The following is a 21679-nucleotide window of genomic DNA, read 5'->3' as shown; positions in this document are numbered from 1 at the left end:
GAATAAAAGGCTTCCGACTGCTCAATTCTTTTTACCGTTTGCCACACGTTCCTGTCCGTGAGGCGGAAAACTATAAACGCGGGAAATTCGTTTCGTCGTACGCGATCTACTGCGACGTACGAGCGTCGCATGCGCTTTCGAAGCACCGATTGCGACAGCATTCGCGGCAACTAGAGAAACACTTTTCGATTCGTTTACCCAGACAGCGTCACACTGCTTCCCACACCAGAACGTCTCGCTCGAACTAGATTGGGCCTTGTTCAAAACAAAATGCGCGCTCTTCAGCACCATGGCAACCTCGGCAGCGCGTACACAACAAGCACGCTCTGGATCGCTTAGATGTTATGCACCGCCGCTGAAAGAATGAGCGATGGATAATTACAAGGCGCTCGGATGGATCGGTGAAGGCGCGCACGGTGTGGTTTTGAAGGCTCGGTGCTCTTTGACAGGTAAGATAGTGGCTGTGAAGAAAATTCCGCACAGAGCTGCCGACAATAGCCTGCCGTGTGCGACTCTCAGGTATGATTTTGAGCCTCTCGCTCGCTCTCAAAAGCGCGAGTACCGAACGCACTCCCTTTTTGTAGGGAAATCAAGGCCATACAGCACCTGGAACACGAAAATGTAAGTGCAACCAGTACGACTTTCATATACGGTATACCGTATGGGCGGTATCTGCGTACTTGATCGAGAACGCCGCCATGGCCCAAACAAAAGAGCAATGGAGTTGTAGAAGGTGTTACTACAGTCCTTATTTAGAAATGTCAAAGGCCTGCGCGGCACAAGCAGCACAGGCACAGCGTAAGCTGGTGGAGCGGCTCAAGAGCAGCTCCACTTTGGGCACCACGCACAACAGGGTCTTCGTGGCAGTCTGTTCACCTCGTTTTGACGAGAACGATCTGAACTGTCCGCCCGGCGTCGACGGCGAGCTGCGGCTTGTAATGCTCTCTGCACAGCAGTCTGCTGAGCCCGATCAAGCCTTACAACTGCAACTACAGTGCCTAGAAAGTATATTCTAGGCACTATACTGCAACTTACATGTCGGGCACGCCGCGTTTGCAGGCACCTTAACTAGATGGCGCCACCATGCTGGCGGAGGCTCGGGAGCGCGTTGATTGTGCGCCTCGTCTGAATCGCATATCGTCGTCTGCACCTGCGGACGCTGCGTTTACAGGCACCTAACCTAGATGGCGCCACCATACTGGTAGAGGCTCGAGTCGTCTCCCCTTGCGCGCTTGCCAGGTTATTTTCCGCGGCCCGATAGCAATGCCTGCATGGCTCAGTGGTAGAGCAACGCCTCCGTTGGGAGAGTATCTGGCTCCCAAGCAGCGGGCGCGGGTTCGATCCCGGCGGGAATCTGGTACTTTTTTCGCGTTTCCGGCGATACTGGTTACGCGGCGGACGCCGTCGGCGGCGGCACCATCGGGACCCGAAACGGCTTTTGGAATGAACCCATAACAGCTTACGCTGTAATAAAAGGTAATGCATATAGTAATAATGTATATACGTGAGATATAATAACATAAGTTGAAGTACGCTAGCTGTTCTAGTACACTAATGTCATACTTTCCTAATAACTGCAAGAACAAAGAACACAGCGGTAAATCGTGTAGTTAGAAGACAAGAAAGTCGATTAAAATCTGGAAATCATTGATAGCGTAGGACTGCACAAGGATGGCGAACCGGGCGAAATGGAACTTATCCTAACGCCTATTCAAATAGCAGCGTACGATAGAGATATAAGGGAGTTTTAGTATAGCGGAAAACGCTTACGTTAGCGTTACGCAAAGAAAGGCTGCACTGCGCGGTACAAGGTAGTGTTTTAGAATAGCACAACGGAGCAAAATGCTAACGCTAACGCAACCGCTATACTAAAACTCCCTATTATTATTTCCCGTAGTGTGGGACGAAATACATGGGTGCCCAGTTACTTGTGTGCTTCAATGCATAAAAGCGTATTCTTTAAAAAGTAAGTATGAAATTTGAATTAACACTATGAAATTTGAATTAGCAGTGCATTTGTACGGTTAGTTTGATGGCACATATCTCCATACTGGTGTCATTCTGGAAATGCGTTTCAGTCACGACCGCGAATACTCACTGTCACAATGCTGGCGTGAAGAACGCAGGGAGCGAACGCTTCGTGCTGCCTCTCGCATCAACACGTCTCCGAAACTTGAGATTATGTGACCTCCAACACTAGGTTCGCGGTAAGACAGCGCACTTGAGCCATCTCGGCTGGCCCACGTTTTTTGCACAATTTGCAGATTACCTCCAAAAGAGGGCGCGCGGGCCGCTTATGCGTTCAGCCGGCGCAGCCACGGCTGGGCGAGAGAAGGAAGGGCACGTTCACCTGCCCTCCTTAGGGCGCGCTTGATCACGTTACCACGCGCCCCTCCCCTGCGAGCACTTGATCACGTGACCTCTAACATTGGGAAGCGTTGCATTGGGAGACTAGGAAGACGGCTCGCACCAAGCCACCATCCTTCTCACCCTCACCTTCGCATCCACAGCATACGGAGCGCGATAGGATCTTGTCGCGCTTCGAAATTTCTACGAACATCACGGCGATATCGAAAACTCGTCTGCGTGTTTCTATATTTGCTGTCGCAATAAAACAAAAACCACAATAGTGACACACGGTATAGTCGCACAACACTTATCGTGGTCTTCTTTCACGCTTGCAAAAACTTTTATGTCGCAAGCTGGATCGGGAATTTTTTAGGGTGGTCTACAATTTTCTCATTGACACTTTTGCTCTCAGTATAATATTTGAGAACGTGATTAAATAATAATAATTAATGTAATGAGGTAACCCACAAAAAAAATTGTCTGACTTGCTCCAAGCAACGGCAAACAACATAACCCTGGTTCTGTACAGCTACGTGGCACTTGCACAATTTAGGCACAAGTTAATTACGTGCGACACCCAGTAATAAACGCAGGGACCGACGCCCGCGGGAAGTTATTGAAGCGTTCAGGATTGTCAAACAGCAAAGATGTGTTAACATAGCATTCCTCGACTATTCGTAACTTGTAGTAAATACAGGTTGTCTCCGCTGCTTGCTGTTGCTATACAGTTGGGGGGATCTTGGCAGTCTTGGTCGTCCCGTAAAGCCTCCGTCTCCAAGATGGAAGGACTCAAACTTTTCGTTTTCCAAAATAGGTACGGTTTACATATGGATCCTCTCGCTCAGCGTTACACACACGTAGCGCTAGACTGCAACGATCCAGTGTTGCCACAGGTTATGAAGAAATAGCAGCAGATTTCTACTTTAAAATCGGTAGATTCTTTTACGCTGGCAAAAGAGGTATTTTCAATAAAGTTTTTGCCAGCAGAGATCCAGTTCTTATTGTTAGTTCTACAATATGTGCCATCTGCGAAGCAGAAATACAATAGAATTTTAAACTGAAGTCCTTTCCGGCAGGTATCCAGTCCTTACTTTAGTTCTATGATTGTGTCATCTGCGAACCAGGAACACAATACAACGACCTTTAAGATTCCTGGCTTATGCGTGTTTTGAAAATCAACACGAGGAATCTTGAATATCACAAATATTAATAATACGCCTTGATTCAACCTTACTTATAACAAGTTTTGAAATGACCTCAGATGGCATCTGGTACCTGGCGTGTAAGACGCAAAAAAACAAACAAACAAAAAAAAACACTAAAAAAAAACACATCACGCGTTGCTGGTGTGCAGTAAAAGTTAAAACACGATGTGATGAAAACACGGTGTGATGAAATCATCACGCGAAGTTTGACGTGAGGACGTAACCACGTTACGTCATCATGTCAAACGTGACGTCATCACTTGGTCACATGGATTTCGGTACCATCGGATGTAAACTGCGGATCTATATCGCTCCATGGGTCATATAATGCTTTCGCATTTATAAAGAATACCACCCTCAGCAGTTGTAGTGGCGATTTTCCACAGTTTCGCAGGCCGGGGATGTCGAGTAAATTTTTTACTGGAAGGCGTCATAAATCAGTAGATTTATGAAGCTTTATCACTGAATCACATTTTCTATTGTACTAGCAATTAACACTCCAAGCGCATTTCTGCCGTCTCCGTCGCTGTGATGTTCCGCATAAAGTCCAAACACGATAACATCGTCCCCGCGCGCCGTACGCTGTATGTGCGAGTGAAAGCTTGCGAGGGTCAGTTGACGATCGCGGCTCTATCTCGCGCACCCTAGGGAGGAAGGCCGGTCGGACGCGCGCCGTCTTCATTCCATTCGCGCGCGAGGCAAGGGAGGGGGGGGGGGGGGGATACGACGACGGAGAGGAGGAGAGTGCGCCCGCGCCGGCTGCGCGGACCTTATCTTCAAAGCGATCTGCGATGTGGAGAAAGTGCGCCGTGGGTCGTTAGCTTCGTATGGGTTGTGCTTTCAACGTTCATGTTGAATCGAGTCACTCCAGCGTTTTGACAGCGAGTTTCCGCGGTCATCGAGCGAGATGTGTTCATGTTTACCTGTGCGCGCGTGACACAGCGTGCTTGTTAATTTAGTTAGTAAGCGAATGTTTACAAGTTTACACGGGCGATAAAACTATCCTTACTTCGTATAGCTGTCTACTAATTTGCTATCGCAATCGATGCGAGCCTTTCGGGCGAAACTGCGTCTTTTTTTTTTTTAAGACGTAGTATTATTTTGGCTAGGTGCCCGGGATCATCTTCTGCTACGGAACGTTCCGTTAGACCTTCCGTTTCATTTTCCAAAAAGCACGTACCACTATCTGGGATTGAATAGGTCAACTCCGACGCGATATTTCAGTCAGCCAGCATATGTGCCTAAACTTCGTCCTTCTGGCTTCAAACGGCTTTGTAAACTCATCATCTTAGACAAGTTTTGTTTTATAAATAATTAAATAAACACCAATAAAATTGTCCGACGGCAGGATTTGAACACACGATGCATAGTACAGAAGCCAGATACTGAAACCATTACGCCGCGGACGCCTTTTTTCTTCTTTATTATTGCGATAGCAATTATATGGACACTCCAAGCGGATTTCTGCCATCGGCGTCGTCGTCGCCGTGAGGTTCCGTATGAAGTCCAACGGCGATGAAATCGTCGCCGCGCGCCGTATGCTGTATGTGCGAGTGAAAGCGCGCGAGGGACGCGCGCTTTCACGGCGAGCGAACGCACGGCGGAGAGCAAACGCGACTTCTTCCGTCGTGCGAAAGGCCGTGGGGGGACGGGAAGGAGGGAGGGGAGGCGACGTTTAGCTGCGGCACCAAATGCGTATTTATATAAAAACGTTGCGAGGTGAGAAGGCGGTAAAGACTTCCGACGCTGCTCGACGAGTGTCCCGTTCCGATCTCGTCGAAAACCTCCAAGCCGCCGCCAGAGGCACCGGCAACAGTCACCAACGCCGCGCGCGTTCGGTGCGAACGCGGGCAAAACGCCGATGGCGTCGACAACAGTTCTGCGCGTTGCTGGTTCTGCTACATGTCCAAGTTTATATAGCTGATAAAACTCATCGTTACTCCGTATAGCTCTCTACTGATTTGCTATCGCAATTGGTGCTTCGCCTTTCGGGTGAAACTGCGACATTCTTAGTATTATACGCCACGGACGTATGCATCGATAAGCAGCGTAGAACACCCTTACGAATTTCTCGCGGGCAAGCGGGCGCGTTTCGACATGGTTTCGATTTGGCCTTACCGAGGCGCAGTTGGAACGTAGACCGAGGCCAGAGCTTGCGCCGCAAGGAACGCGCTGAAAACGCAAGGAGGGCGCGTTGGAACGCAGGTGAGCGTGTCGGTTATGCGAGGGGAAAAAAGCACTACCACAACATTTCTGTTATTTATCAAGCACAAGATCAATTCGTGGTAACGAGTTTACTGGGGAGATCGCTATAGCGCGGGCCCTGAAAGACCCAAATAAAGTTCTTCGTCCATCCACCCATCCATCGTCATAGTGTGCATGCGTGGTATTGAAGTTGCTTATCTCTTAAAATACGGCAGTGTTGGTTTCAAGGGTAGAGTATAGGCTTCGTATAGGTAATGTTTACAAAAGAATGCTACGCACTATATGACAATTCCCCAGTGGGGAGTTTCTGCCCTAATTTTTTTTATTACTGTTATTCGAACGGACACATGCCGAAACTGACTATAGGTGGTCAGGCTGCTTGAGGTGATCGCCAGCAGTAGCGGTGTTCTGCTGGTGTTCGAGCTGCTGTGCTGCAATCTCTCCACGCTCATCCACAACCCCGAACGACCTTTGAGCGAGGACCACGTCAAGTGCTGCATGCGGATGCTGTTGTGCGGCTTGGAACACTGCCACAGCATGGGAATTCTACACAGGGTAAGAGCGTTGTACGCGTTGATATAAATAACTAAATATAATAAATATAAATGGAATGGCGTGCGCGAACAGTCATGCAGAGCCAAAAATTGCTAAGGAATATTGAAATACGTATACGTATTTGTTTATCATTGCCCAAGCGAACATGTGCATGAAACTGACATCGGAGTTACGTGCAGAAACTGCGCACTGTTGTGCCTGGCTCGGAATGCCGTGTAATGCCCCCGTAATGTGCTACCGTGCTCGGCGGCACTGCACTGCACTGCATGCTTGGTTACGCGGAGGTATAGGATGAGTGAGGCCGACGCGCACCTAGAAGATGCGCTCTAAAATACGGTAAAAAGAAAATTTATGTTTCTTTTAAGATCGCGAAGCGCTGCGGCGAGCTCGGAGATCACAACGCGAACAGAAGAAATATATAGTTGGATACAACCTAAAAAAAAAAAAAAAAAAAAAAAACAGCAGTTAGCAACAAAGGCACACGGACCGCTTGGGGTTGTGTTACTCCGCCAGTCAATCGCAGAAGCAAACAAAATCGTCGTCATGCGACCTTTGAAAATGGCGGCGTACTTGATACGACTGTACTTGTCGTACTTGTACGCTCCACTATAATAGACGAGTGAAAACGTATAAAATGACGAGCTCATAATTTTATTTTTGAGGTTACCGCCTTATTTAGGTAACAGGGAAAGTTTGAAGTACGAACTATTTGCAGCCTCGCGGAGAAACAGTGGCTGGCGGTTATGAGGGCATGGGCGTGGCTTCACTGCAAACTTAAGTTGTATCCGACTGTAGTAACGACTGTCGATAACCGCGCTTACAAGGAAGTCTCTAACGGTGGCAGTTGATTGATTGATTAATTGATTGATTGAATGACTGACTGATTTGACTTGACTGTGACTTTGACTGACTGACACGATGCAGGACCTGAAGCCAACAAACGTGCTGGTGAACAGTGAAGGAATCTTGAAGCTGGCCGACTTCGGCCTCGCCTGTCTGGATTCGCGGGACCGAGAGCACAGCTCTGGCGTTGCTACGAGGTGCGCACCGTGGTGTGTCGAAGCGGTTATACTATGTCTAGTCGGGTGTGGCTAACCAAGAGTGCAGCGGTAGTTTCACACCACTGTCCATGTCAGGAGAATATGTTCAGATGCACCAGCCCAAAATTCTTTCAGATATCGGCGTCCTTCCCTTATCGATAAAAACCAGATGCCTTACATCCAATAATACCCTATGAACATATATGGGGACCCCATATGCATTCCCATACATGATATGGGGCATGACCGCGTATGACATACAGTCGAACATATCTTTAGAACGAAGTGCTTGGGGCCTCCGAAGCGCTTGGGGCCGATCGGGAACCGGTCCTATCGAGCCAACTTCACATTGCCGCAGGAGCGTGATCTCGAATAGGTGCCGCGATGTCTAAAACACGGCGGCCATGACGCCGTTTGCGGCTCCGCAATTACTTCCGGCACACGCAGTTTACGAAAGCTTAGCCTTCGAGATCCGTTTCTGTTACTCGGCGGACAACCGTCGCTGCAGGATGTGGACACCACCTGCTCCGGTGGTGGGCGAAGTTTTGTTTGTCAATACGCCACATCGTCAGTGCGAAGCCGAGGATGAGAATATGGCCTGAGGACGTCGCGGCGTCTACGACAGCGCGGTATAAACTGTCTTCCTCCATATGCACGACGAGGTGGATAATGAGAAGGACGTACAGGGCAAACTCGAGCTTCTTCATAACGAACTCATCTGAAGTCGAGCCGACCCAACTCGACCCAACGAGCCAACCCACCCCTTGCAGGAGAGGTTCACCGAACTCGCCTCGATGCTCGGTCGTCCCGACCCGCTAGCGTTTATACCCGAACGCGACGATCGCTTTTCGGCCCGACAAGTATGGCTCGACTCGACTTTATCGAGTTCACGTAGACGTACTACCTATACGGTTTCGGGCTCTTAATCGCTGTCGCAGCATAAAAAATTAACTTCACAGTTTCAACAAGCCGACGCACGTGGTTGTATGATGATGATGATGCATGATGGCGATGACATCGACGGAGGACCAGCGCTTAGGCGAAGCACACAGGGGAAAAAAAAAAAAGAAAAGCGACGCGCACACAGCGCTTTTCTCTGTGCTTCCTATAAGCGCTGGTAGTACCTGGTACTGCAGAACCTGAACCATATTCTATACCAACCGGCCCAAGTCTGTATACCTTATCGAAGTGATATTCATGATCGTTTCCTCGGAAATTCAGCGGCAGATTACGAACGTTGTGGATCGGCCTCAATATAGGGCGTCCCAGCTAACGTTAGTCAAGCTGTTATAAGAAGAAAATCGAGGGGAAAAAAAAAAAGAACACGGTGCAAGATATACGGTTGTAAGACCTATACAGTGTTCGGTCGTCAGACCTGTGACGAACGAACAACGTAGGTTTTACTAATTGTATCTTAATTGCGCATTGTTTTACCCGCCGCGGTGGCTTAGCGGCTACGGTGTTGCGCTGCTAAGCGCGTGGTCGCGGGATCGAATCTCGGCCGCGATGGCCGCATTTCGACGGGGGCGAAATGCAACAAACGCCCGTGTTCAGGGCATTGGGGACACGTTATAAGATGCCCTGGTGGTCAAAATTAATCCGGAGTACCCCAGTATACGGCGTGCCTCATAATCAAATCGTGGTTTTGGCGCGTAAAACCCTAGAGTTCAATTCAATTCGCGTTGTTTTTTTTCTTCTTTATTCTTCTTTTTCCTTTAACAGCTTGGCTAACGTTGTAACTGGGACAGGCGGTAGGGGAACGGGCGGCGTGTGCTGTAGGAGATCACGAGGTTTCCTAAATTGAAGAAATTGTATAGACCCGATCGAGGAGCCCGATCTCGACGTGTGTTATACACTTCCCTCTAAACCGCGCAGGTGGTACCGGGCCCCGGAGCTGCTGTACGGGGCTCAACGCTACGGACCCGGCATTGATCTCTGGCGAGGAGGCGAATGTTCATCACTCTCTCTCTCTCTCTTTATCCTTCCTCTGTCTTATTTTTCTTTTATCTTTAATTTTTTGCCATTTCAACCGGAATCGAGGTGTAGTCGGGGAGGGGTTGCGCGCAGTCGCCGTAAAAATCAATATTCAGTCTCCGCCGAGTTGAACTGAGAGCGGCGATCCGCGTCGGGCTTCCTTACTTCTCTATGTCTCTTTGAGAGAAGTAAAACTGAGGCGAAAAAAAAAAAAAGATATAAGAAACTATTTTAATAAAATATTATTCCCGCGCGTGGCTTCGCTTGTTAGTAAAAGTAAATTCGTGAAGATCAACACATAAATTAGCTTAATCTAGTGAGGAACTTTTCAGGGCAATTTTTGTTTTCATTTATTTGGCGGGGAACGAATTCCGCTTTGTTAGCGCAGGAAATGAAGGAAATACTATCCTTCCTTCTTTTTTTTCTTTCTTTTTTTTTATGAACGTCGCGCCCACCGTGGTCGCGCGTCAACCACAGCACCGGTACCTTAGTGTGACGTCACAGATTTCTAAGTATTTTGGCATGTTTGCGTCAAACACCCCCCCCCCCCCCTCCCGGATAGTTATGATATTTTGTTTATTCAGAACACAACGTAATTCATTTTCCTTGATACTACGGTAGACGCTTTCAAAATCCATGGCGTCACGAGAAGCTGTAGGTGCGGGGACTTCTAGGGAGCGTCGCCACTTGTTTTTTATTTTCGTGTTGTTTCTGGCTAACGGTAATGGAAATTTATAGAGTGAAGGTTATTCTCTGAAGAAGGGCAATCACGTCGACCTCTCGAGGTACGTTTCTTTCGTCAGCTGTCTGCGCTGGGGAGAAGAGAAGAGAGAAACAATGAGGAACATAAAGGGAGTATTCACGTGACGTCACGTACGCCATTTTGTTACGCTGTTCACAACTGACTATGTTGGGCTTGTTGATGCGTTGTACTAAAGTTATTCGCAGGACAAAAGAGCGCGACAGAGAACAAAGCGCACACACAGCTCTAGCTTTCAACAACGAGTTTAATTTCCGGGATCAAAGCATATACAAATACCCCGCAGGGCCCCTCACTACGGGTTCGTAACAGAACACGTGCTCGGAGCATATCTGACAATGCCATATATGGTAGCTAGTCTGCGATTAGCATTCTTCATACCACGCGCAAAAAATTCGAGCTCTTGTTGACCAACGAAAGTGAAGTGAAGTGAAGTGAAATGAAATATGAAATGAAATGAAATGAAATGAAGTGAAGTGGAGTGAAGTGAAGTGAAGTGAAGTGAAGTGAAGTGGAGTGGAGTGGAGTGGAGTGGAGTGGAGTGGAGTGGAGTGAGTGAGTGAGTGAGTGAGTGAGTGAGTGAGTGAGTGAGTGAGTGAGTGAGTGAGTGAGTGAGTGAGTGAGTGAGTGAGTGAGTGAGTGAGTGAGTGAGTGAGTTAACGTATTTCACCTGATTCGCAGGGCCCTGGGTTGCGTGTTCGCGGAGATGTTGAACGGTTCGCCTCTGTTTCGTGTGAGTCAAGTTATTAATCTATTGTGATTACTGTATAGTGATATGTATGTACATAGGATGGATACAGAATGGATATTAAGAAAAGGGAAGCTCACTCGAGGACGGCAGAAAACTAGGTGCACGGGGCGATGAAGTTAAGAAACTTGCAGGCGCAAGTTGGAATCAGCTAGCGCAAAACAGGGGTAATTGGAGAGCACAGGGAGAGGTCTTCGTCCTGCAGTGGACATAAATATAGGCTGATGATGATGATGATGATGTATATTTAACGCTTCGATCCTTCAATCACTCTGGCTACCGCGTGTGAGCACAGCCAGAAGAAATGTGCGGAGCACTTTTTTTTTTTTTTTTTTTTTTTTTTTTTTTTTTTTTTTACGAGTAACCTCATCATACAACGTTAGCAAAGTTCGCTCCCTGTCGTAACGTCACCATAATGTCAATTACGCCAGTTCCGAAATTTCGCGATGAACTTCAGTGTCGAATTAAAATATCTCTTAAAATATGCCCCAACTTTTATACTTGTTAAGTGGCATTTAGCAAGCATGAAAAAGAATTTTAAAGAATTACACTGAAGCCCGTGTAGAATTTCTACAACTTGGAAAAATGTTTGTCGTTGTCTTCGATAAGGAACGGACATTTTTATTTTGCACATCTAATGGTGGTATACAACGGTCTTTATTCAAATGAAAGCGAAGTAAGAACAGCCTTGCGGGAAAGCTTGCTTTACAATTAGTTAAATATGTAATGCATGTCATACCTCATAGCTTTGAAGAACCATTTCCCATTACATGCTGTTTGGCAAATAATAATATGGTGTCGCCATCTACTGGAAGAGCGCCCTGTCACTGATCTTGTCACTTGCTTCCTTTACCACCGGCCAGTAGACGGCGGCACAAGTCCACTTGTTATGCTGAAGCCGTAACGCTTAATTAACTTAGGTCGAAAGGTTCTTTTTTTTTTTATTTCTTTATCTTGTCGTAGTTCGCGTTATCTTGTATACCCTTTTTCTCTTTCTTTATTTTTTTTTATTTTCGCGAACAGTAAAACGGCAAGCACGTGACATTTTTTTTTCTCACTCCGGTTAGAAACTGACAAGAAAAAAAAAATAATAACGCAGTTTCGCCATAAGGGCGAAGAAATGAATGCGATAGCAACATGTTGGAATATTACACGAACTGTAAGACACGTATAGCTGTAGCGGCAGTATGAATTGCGGTAAACGTAAGCTGACTAAATAAAAACGCGATTTGTGGTGCTAGGGGTCCTCTGTTTGAATCCTGCCATCGGAAAAATTTCATTTATGTTTATTGATTAGAGCCAACGTCTTTCTTAGCGACTTTACCACGACTTTTCTACAGTGTGCACTAGCAAGCTTCTAGAACGCTAACTTTTCCGTATCGGGAATGTTTTAAACCTTTTTCCTGGGCCGATCCCGGAGGTAGTGCACAGTCGCGCCAACAAAATTGCACAATATTCAAGTTTGCGCTCTGCTATTCTTTCGCACTTTTAATATTTACATCGGAGAAGATTTAAGATGAAAGGCATCCGCTGCCGGTGTTTTGTTTCATGACAATTGTTTGCGCTAAAGTCCCTAGATTTCCTGCTCTTTCTTAAGATAGCGACATGTACTACGTCGGCCGCCATTATCTTCCTAGATAGCGTGCGACCGTCAACGGCAGCTGCTATCTACGCTGCTCGCAGCAGCGTGCACGTGATTGCGTGGGAGCAGCGTTAGGAAGAACATGGCTGCCGGAATGAGCGCCGCCCAATGAAATTCGTCGGCGGCGCTTGAAAGCTTGTCGCTACTTAAAGAAAGCAAAAAAATATATATATCTTAGGGACTTTAGTTTGTGCGTTCTCAAAATACCGAAGAATAATTTTGTCAAGAATGAAACCATCTTATGAGCAACTTTAGTGATAGAATGGTGTGGCAATATAAAGCGCACACACCGCATGTCTTATAGCATGGCGTGGCATATAGCGTACATTTACCTAATTATATATGAAACCTCACGGCAACGGCGACGACGACGGCAAAAATTCGCTTGGGGCGTCCATGTAATTTCTATCGCTATAGAAGGATTACGCTATTCAGTTCGAATCAAATGCTTTCGTTGCCATTTTGTGGGGAGAGTCATCTGCGTGCAGTTTTTTTTAGCTTTTCAGTGCTTGTAAAGTGTATCTCATGCGCTGTTGCCGAAGTTAACCTTTAGCGAATGTACTTTTTTTTTTTTGAAAGTTTGCCCTGCGGCATAAAACGTTTGGTGCGTGGAAATTATATATACATGTGTACATGTGCATAATGATGTTGGTGGTGGTTGTTGATGTTCCGTGTCATCTTATCTTGTTTATCTGCACCTTTCTCTTGATGGCCGTATACACATAACCCGCGTTATACCTACATTTTTTGTGTAACTTTGAAGTTTTGTGTAACTTTGTGCATAGCTGGTGAGGCTATAGATTTTGACGTTCAAGTTGTTCAACCACCACGTCTCTGCTTTTCTTCATGTTACATATCGTTGCTCTCCCAGAACGGGGAAAAAGAAGAGAATTACGCTAATGATTGTTGTCGCCAATGCTTTTGCTGCATGAGCATGAACAGGGTCGTTGCAATTTTAGTTGCGTGTCCCCTAGATGACGTCACAGTGACAAGATGGCGCCATCGGCGCTGCTGCGCACGTTTCTCTCTCCTGTGTACCGGTATTTCGTGAACTGTGATTACGTTTACGGTTTACGGACATACGAGAGCTTTCTGTTATTAGGGGACTTATTTTTAGTCAAATGCACGAAGAAAGGTAGAGAAAGCTGAAGTTGGAAGTCTTTAGACACATTCATAGAATGGCCATCACAATCATGTAATCGAAATTCACAGCAGACGCAATGAAACCACAAAGTGTTTCCTGCACAGTGATGACACAAATACGCATAAAGCCTTTTTATATATTTATCCATTTACCCTAAGAGCCCATACGCGCATTACAGGATGGACTACAAATAATGAAACGTGATAACGTAATAAACATCGGTAAGTGTTGAACACAAATATATATCAGAATTTACTATTAAAAGTTGGGACATATTACAAGTATTTAGTATACAGAAGGAGGTCCTATAATCAAAGACTGTATCGGGACCTCCTATACAAGAGCAATTGTGATAGTTATCTTAAAGCAACAGTAGCACACAATAAGGTAGTACACAAGCAAAAAGAAAAGGGCGTTAACAGAACAAAATACTCAGTAGATTGTAAAGAATAACAAGTTTTAGCATATCTCATGGTAACAAGAAAAATTGCATGAAAAAAATATTGAATAAAAAATTAATAACAGTTTATTCGCTTTTTTTACAAGAATAAAAAAAAATAAAAATGGACGAAACAAAAATATACAAAATGAACGGGACACAATAAATCTTCTCGTTAGTATTTCAATAATAAATGCATTTTTAGTTCTCCTTTAAATTGGTGTAAAGATCTTGCGTTTTTCATTATAAGTGGAAGAGTGTTCCATATTGATATGGAGGTGAATTCTACGGTCTGTTTACCATAGTTAGTGCGGACTCTTGGTATAATAAAACTGGTGTTCAACGCGAATCTGGTGGTACTATAAACCATCAGGTTAGATGGTGAAAATGTGATCAGTGGTAGCTCGTTATTCGGAAATCTGTAGAAAAAAAATGCCTACGTTGTATTTAGTGAGTCCAGAGATGGTAAGGATGTTAGATTCACATGTAGTAGAGATTTGGCTTTAGAAAAACGTGAACTGCACGTAATTATTCTTATGGCGTGGTTCTGAACTATCTGGAGAGACGCAATATTAGTATTATACGAGTGGGTGTTTCCCCAACATACTATACCATAAGTAATATGAAAGTGCACAAAAGAATGGCAAAGTGAGAGTAATGTGGTACGCGTGAAGTAAGGGCGTATTTTAATTAAGATGCGTATACCGTAAGCTATTCTGATTCTGTTTTTTATGTGAGCTATATATGATTCAGATATTTCAAATTACAATCAAGTAGAATGCCAAGGAAAGATGAACATGGGCTTGGAGGAAGACAGTGGGAACCAAAAGTGATATATATATATATATATATATATATATATATATAGTCAAATAAGAAGTTAGAATAATACATTAAGCATTATACAACAAGCTTTACACATGTTTACCTCAAGACTATTAAATAAGAAAGGAAGGGAACTCAATAAGCATTTAACACCGAGCAATAAAACTGGAACCTCTCAAGGACTGAGTCGTGATCGATGTCCGAGGATACAATGTTTTCTGCGAGCTGATTCCAACGACCAAGGGCAATTAAAAGTGGTGAAAACAGGATGATCCACCATGGCGTATGCGACTCCTTGAAATCTCGCGAGGATTCCCGTATAACGCTCCATGTTTTTACCCAAAATTTCGCGGGAAGTGTAAAAAGCTTTCTGCGGTGAACATCGCTATGTCGCTGTGGTTCTCTGCCCCCCCCCCCCCCCATTCCACCCCCTTCTTATTTTATTTATATATTTATTATTTTTTTTTCAGGGTGAAAGCGACATCGAGCAACTGTGCCTCGTCATAAAGGCTCTCGGAACTCCTGATGAACAGGTCTGGCCGGTAGGTATTGAACGAAAGTTGAAGTGTCGAGGCGGAGGCTTGCTGGTCAATCAAGACTGATCTGAGGGTCCTAGTGAGTCGATCAGTACAAGTAACACATATATTTTACGGAATACTGAAACACTGGCGACAGAGACGTCAACTATACTGTGCACGTAACTGTATAATTGCAACGACCGCGTCCTACAAATCTGCAGGTACAAAGGCGGCTACAAACAATTCTTATAGCGTACAGTATAGACTTACATTTTTTTTAAGTCCTGTTAAAACAATGACGCAACATCAAAGTTTTTTTTTAACATGTTGCGGTTGAAGACAGCGTCACAATATATGTCACTACCATGCGCTGCTGCCGGTGTCGACGTCTCTCCTGTGTTATGTTAAATAATTGATTAAAACTCTCTGATCAGTTGAAGCCATTGTTGGTGACTCTCGTCAGTGCCAGAACGCCACATCAAAACGACAATAGCGCAGTGACTCGTGAGCACTAAAACAATTAATTATAAAGACTTAATTGACGCTATGTTGCAAGTACACATTCAGTTCCTTAATTGTGATTCTTGTTTAGTGCATTCCTTTAATCTAGTGTTTTCAACGCTGACACCCGAAACAGCAATAAACCTAAAACTAAAAAAAGACGACTTCAAGTTAATTATGTCATAGCTTCCGCGCGCCGTACTCCTGTTTTAGACTGCCTAAAGCATTTGTAAAATCAGACCAAGCGGTCGTTTGTTTTTCAATTCATTTATTTAAATTGAAGATCCCGCGATGGGCTATTACAGTACACAGAAAGACAAAAACAAAGCAAGGTGACATTATATTCACAGGTGTCCAGTCTGGTCATAACCGTAAATACGCGTACATATATATATATGATAAAGGATTAATCTATATTGGATTATTCGAGGTTTATACACGATTCCACGTGATGACATGAGATTACGGGTATAGGACACATGACCTTTCCTTCATTTTAAAGTGGATTGATTGATTAATTGATTGATTGATTATTTCGAAGCCTCGCGAGTCCCGTAGCCTCGCGTGTCGTATTTCCCGCGCGAAACGTCTGACCCAATGGTCTCGTGACCACTCAGGGCGTGCGAGAGCTGCCCGACTACCACAAGATCAGTTTCTCGGAGAGCGCCGGCGTTCCCTGGCGCACTCTCCTGCCCGATGTGAGCAAGCACGCCAGGGACCTGGCCAGGGCGTTCGTGTGCTACGATCCAGAAAGGAGGGTGACGTGTTCAAAGGTGAGCACATGCCATGATCACACCTATAACAAACAACTAAACCGGATAGACGACATACACATACATACATACATACATACATACATACATACATACATACATACATACATGCATACATACATACATACATACATACATACATACATACATACATACATACATACATACATAGCATACATACATACATACATACATACATACATACATACTACATACATACATACATACATACATACATACATACATATATACACACAGTACATACATACATGCATACATGCATACATACATACATACATACATACATACATACATACATACATACATACATACATACATACATTTGGTTCACCTTCATTCACTCTATCATCTCGGTTTTGCTTCCATCACACTTGGTTTGCTCTGTTACTCCAAATTTCTAATTTTCATCACTCTTGATTCGCCTTCATTCACTCTTAATTCACTCTCATTTACTCTTAATTATCTTAGCTCACTCTATCTCGCCATTACATTTCGTTTGACTCCTATCACCCAACTATCTCACTATTACATTTCGTTTGACTCCTATCACCCAACTAAACCCCTTTATTCACCGTCAATTCACTCTTAATTCACCATCAATTCACTCTTAAGTCACCTCATTCACCTCTCTACATGCCCATTATCACTTCAGTTCACTTGCTTAATCATCCTTCCACCCTTAATCGCTGTTTTATGCGCATTATCGCCTCTTATCCTAAGAGGACCAGTTCGTGTCGACGACGCGGTTTTGAAACGGCCTTGAAACGGCGACCTCACCATGAGACATATGATCGAGGCTTCCGCTTAAAATAAATTATTAATATAAAGATGATCCCTTTCCGTTCCACTAATGTTGTTTTTCACAGTTCGATCTGGAGCAGGATTTCTTGCTCCGCGGTCGATCATGTTCGCGCCTGGTCGTTTCAGATTAACTCGTTCCCCGCCGGATCACTCTCACTTGCTCCGCAGTCGAGGCACGGATTCAGGCGGAAGTATGACGAGAAACATGACGTCACTTGCGCTCGCTGTGGGGCGGCGACTTTGGTTGCCATGGGAACATACAGAGCGGAAGTCGGTTTGTGTGACGTGTGCGCACCGACTTCCGGTATGATCCATTTGAGGCAGAGAGTTGGGCTAGTTGGAATTTAGACAAAGACATGTTCCGGCGAGGATAAATTCTTCCAGGTGGAAGCAAGTATGACGATGAGTCCAAGTTAGGTTTACCGTTTGACAACTGATAAAGGAACTTTAGGCGGGACTATTTTTCTCCGGCGACTATTTTTCTATGACCATGGTTCGTCAGTACTATACACTATGCCACAAACTTCGAGCAGGGCAGAGTGGTCGCGTCAGCCGACAATGTCGGAAAATCCAGAAGAAGCGTTCATTCATCGTCCACCACTTGAGCGCGCCATCTCATTTCAAAACTTTCAATCAAAGTTTTCAAGGCAAATTATACAGAGGTGAAAGTGGCACCGATATCGCGTAGAATCTTGTCGAAAATTTATGCGTACAGCAACAGACGAAGTCGAAAGGAGAGAAGACAACACGAGTGCTTACTATCAACTAATTCTGTCGTCCCCCTTCGTATTTGTTTTTGGCGGTAAGTTTTTGACAGTGAATAAATACCAATTTTCTCAGTTTACTTTTCTTATTAAAGGCCAGCTGCAGCGAAAGTTTGGACCTGTAAAGAGCCTATAGTTTGAGATAGTGTAGATTTATGGAAGCCCCCGTGCAAACTTTGACGTTTGAAATGCAAGCGGAAGCGTCGCGAAAAGCTCGCAATAACTGCCATTTTCGAAATCGAAACAGAAAAATAAATGCCGCCATTACTGCTTGCCGGAAGTGACGCAAGAAATACAACGCGCGGTTCCTCAGCATGACCTCCGAGATGAGGCGGCTGCCTGGGGCGCGCTGTAAAATTCTCTGAGGTGGCATGCTGGCACTTACGTCACAGCGACAACCACCAGGTGCACGCGTCGTCTGCTTAGGTGCTTTTGCAAGACTAAAAAAAAAAAAAAAACAGAGCAATTACCAGCCCTGCGGTTTTGCCAAGATAGTATTAGTGTTATATACTTTTCGTTTATGACAAATTTAGCCAGATTGGAATTTCGTTGCGGTTGGTCTTTAGGTAATATCACCACAAAAAGAGACAGATGGTATAATTATATTTTGTGGAAAAGCAGAGAGGTAGTTGTGAGATAATAATCATCTAACTCGTCTGGCCCAAGGGACGAGCCACACTTCACGGTAGCTCTTAACACCGCCTTCATCTCACTGGCTGACGGACGTCACCTGAGCTCAGCTCAGCTCAGCCACTTCAGCTGGAACCTGAGGCAGCCCGTTAAGCATTGTATGAGATACAGCGGCGCCATGATATATTGTCTGAGTCGTACGCGTGGGTGCTGACGCGATAGGAAGCGTATACCCACGGCCGCGGGACCCAACGGACTCGACTGTCTAAAAAGCGAGTTTTTTTTTTTCGAAAAACACAGTACTCCAGAGTATGCACACGGATTACGTCTGCACCGCCAATTAGCAGAGGATTAAGACAATGCGGCGATGAGACGCTGAAGACGTCTCCATGTTTTGAAGCAACAACAACAACGTCTCCAAATACAGTCGAGCACTTCTACAACGAATACTTCTGTACAACGAAATGACTTGTTTAACGAAGGAATAATTCTGTCCCTGTTCTATTGTGAGTTATGCGATGCGCGACTTGTACAACGAAGTGACCTGTATAAAGAATGGTTTCAAAGGCCCCAAGCACTTTGTTATAAAGTCTGTATAATGCAACAAGGTGGCTAGTCAGGCTATAGTTGGTTAAAGTTCATGTTGATCAGGTATTCAAGCGCACCGAAACGCAGATAAAATTTTACAGAAAGAAAGACAGGAGCACACGTTGTGAGAAGAAGCGCTGTCCTGTCTGCTTTTCCGTAAAATTTGGTCTGTGTTCCGGCGCGCTTCAATATCTGCTCAACATGATATATAGCTCATGCTCCTAAGCCCGTATACATCGGTGGAACGAGTGATTCGTCCAACTCGAAGGGCAATACGAAGTTTCTTGGCAGTCATCTGCTACGTCTTCTGACACACAGCACCATCGGACGCGCCCGAAGAGAGTCGCATGATTAACAGGCTCTTGGCAATCTACAGATGGCAAGCGCGCGTCCTACAGAACGCAGATGTCAAGGTTTTACTAACGATGACTCCTTGAGAAAAGAAACCTCGAACATAACTGACCAATGGTCAAAAATGTGGACAAGGGACGAACGTAAAGTAAACAAGCCAGACGTATACGAAAAAAAAAAGGAAGATACATATATGCGGAACTATAAAGTGCCTTGCACATCGGCGCGATCCAACCTGCTAGACGACAACCCACGTCGCCGCGTCCGTCCTGACAACCCGAGATCCATATCCTGAGTCTATAGACTCAGGATATGAGAGTTGCGTCGCCTGTAGACCAGCACTTTTCGCTGATGGATTCAGGAATCCATCAGTGTGAAAAGTGCTGCACTATAGGTGACGCAACTCCCGTGCTGTTTATTCATGCAATGTATACGTATGTGCACCAACCGGCCCTGTAATTTCGATGTTTATAAGCTTTTCCAATAAAATTTGGGTTCTTAGAACTGGTCCGCTGTAATTCTCTTGTTTCCACGTTCGTTCACGCTGAAGCTAACGCGTAAAAAAATTACATTTACCTATACCTCCATCTTTCGAATCTGGTTTCCAGGCCCTGCTGCACTCGTTTTTCTGGAGCGAGCCTCTGCCGTGCAGACCATGCGAGCTGCCCGTGCCACAGGAGCAGGGACCGCAGTTCGACATGGACGTGTGTTTCGGCACGTGCAGCCAGGAAGCGTCTCTGGGCTGGTAGCCTGCTAGCGTGACGCTTATACAACCCATGCGGTCAGCATACGAGTGACGACGTACATATATATGTGAACTCCCTGCATTATTATCAGTGCGCACTGTGAACTCGAGCAAGAAGACGGAACTATCCAGAGGTAACATTTTTTAGAGCGCAAGCCCGTTCCTACGTTGAGCGTCGGCGTTCCTCGGCATAACCAGGGTCCTTAACTAAGCGAAAAAGCAAAGCGATCGAAGGATGGAAGAGCGAACGCGGAGCACAGCGGGGGATGAAAGACGGCGATAACGAAGAGAGTGTGAGGAGGAAAGCGGAGGAGGAAGGCGGAGGAGGAAGCTACAGTATGGCGCCATAGTAGCGTGTTCCGGTGACGTCATTACAAAGGCATGCGGCGAGCGCTGGGCGAGCGCGTCCATCGATACCATATATGGAAACAAAGCGCTGGCTCGTGCTTCGGACCCACCGCGCATGCGCTACTTCGCCTGCGCCACCGCCGCTGGAGAATGCGCACGAGAATGCGCTCCGCGCGATACAAGCCTTCCCGTGTTCGCGCTTTCTTTCTGAACAATGAGCAACGCAACCGGTGGAATTCAAAACACGTACCTGAAGACCTGTGCTCAAATTTCGCATTAGGGAGCATCGTATTGGCCGGTGAATTTTTTTTTTTTTTGTGGCTTCTTATTGTCACGCCTAAAACTTCTCCTATGGGCCTGTAAAAAGTGGTGCTTAGTGAATGAAGCCGTCCGTCACAGTGAAAGAGAGGAATAGAGCCGAACTTTGATCGTAAGAAAGTGTCACGCTTACGTCTCTCCCCTGCGACCATCCTGAGAGTGATCGCCTACATGAAGATTTATGCGTTTCACTGAAAGCGGGCGACAGAACCGAACTGTTCAAGAAAACTTTGTGATGACTTCTTCTTGTCATCCTGTGCCTTATTCGAAGATTTATCGGGAAATCGGCTTTAAAAGATGCCTGTTGATGTGTGCGTTTCCTTTTTCCTTTCTTTCTTGCATGTATTTCTGTATGTATAATTTCGTAGCAAAGCAACCGAAAATAGAACATCCCTTACAATTTTTTTGAGCTCGCATTTTGATAATAAAGTTGAT

At 45.4% G+C, this 21679-nt stretch overlaps 1 protein-coding gene across 1 annotated transcript; it reads left to right on the top strand.

The window, feature by feature from the left end:
- The first annotated feature begins 111 nt into the window (after positions 1–111).
- On the top strand, positions 112–20688 carry LOC119459448 (cyclin-dependent kinase 20). Its single transcript, XM_037721223.2, has 9 exons — positions 112–519; positions 585–621; positions 6126–6314; positions 7239–7354; positions 9230–9292; positions 10770–10821; positions 15357–15428; positions 16523–16678; positions 20442–20688. Exons 1-9 carry the CDS (start codon positions 371–373, stop codon positions 20580–20582), a joined length of 975 nt encoding a protein of 324 aa, XP_037577151.1. The 5' UTR covers positions 112–370; the 3' UTR covers positions 20583–20688.
- The last annotated feature ends 991 nt before the right edge of the window (positions 20689–21679 follow it).

Source organism: Dermacentor silvarum, chromosome 7 (genome assembly GCF_013339745.2).
Source record: "Dermacentor silvarum isolate Dsil-2018 chromosome 7, BIME_Dsil_1.4, whole genome shotgun sequence".
Taxonomy (NCBI): domain Eukaryota; kingdom Metazoa; phylum Arthropoda; class Arachnida; order Ixodida; family Ixodidae; genus Dermacentor; species Dermacentor silvarum.
This window is presented reverse-complemented; position numbering and strand designations above follow the sequence as displayed.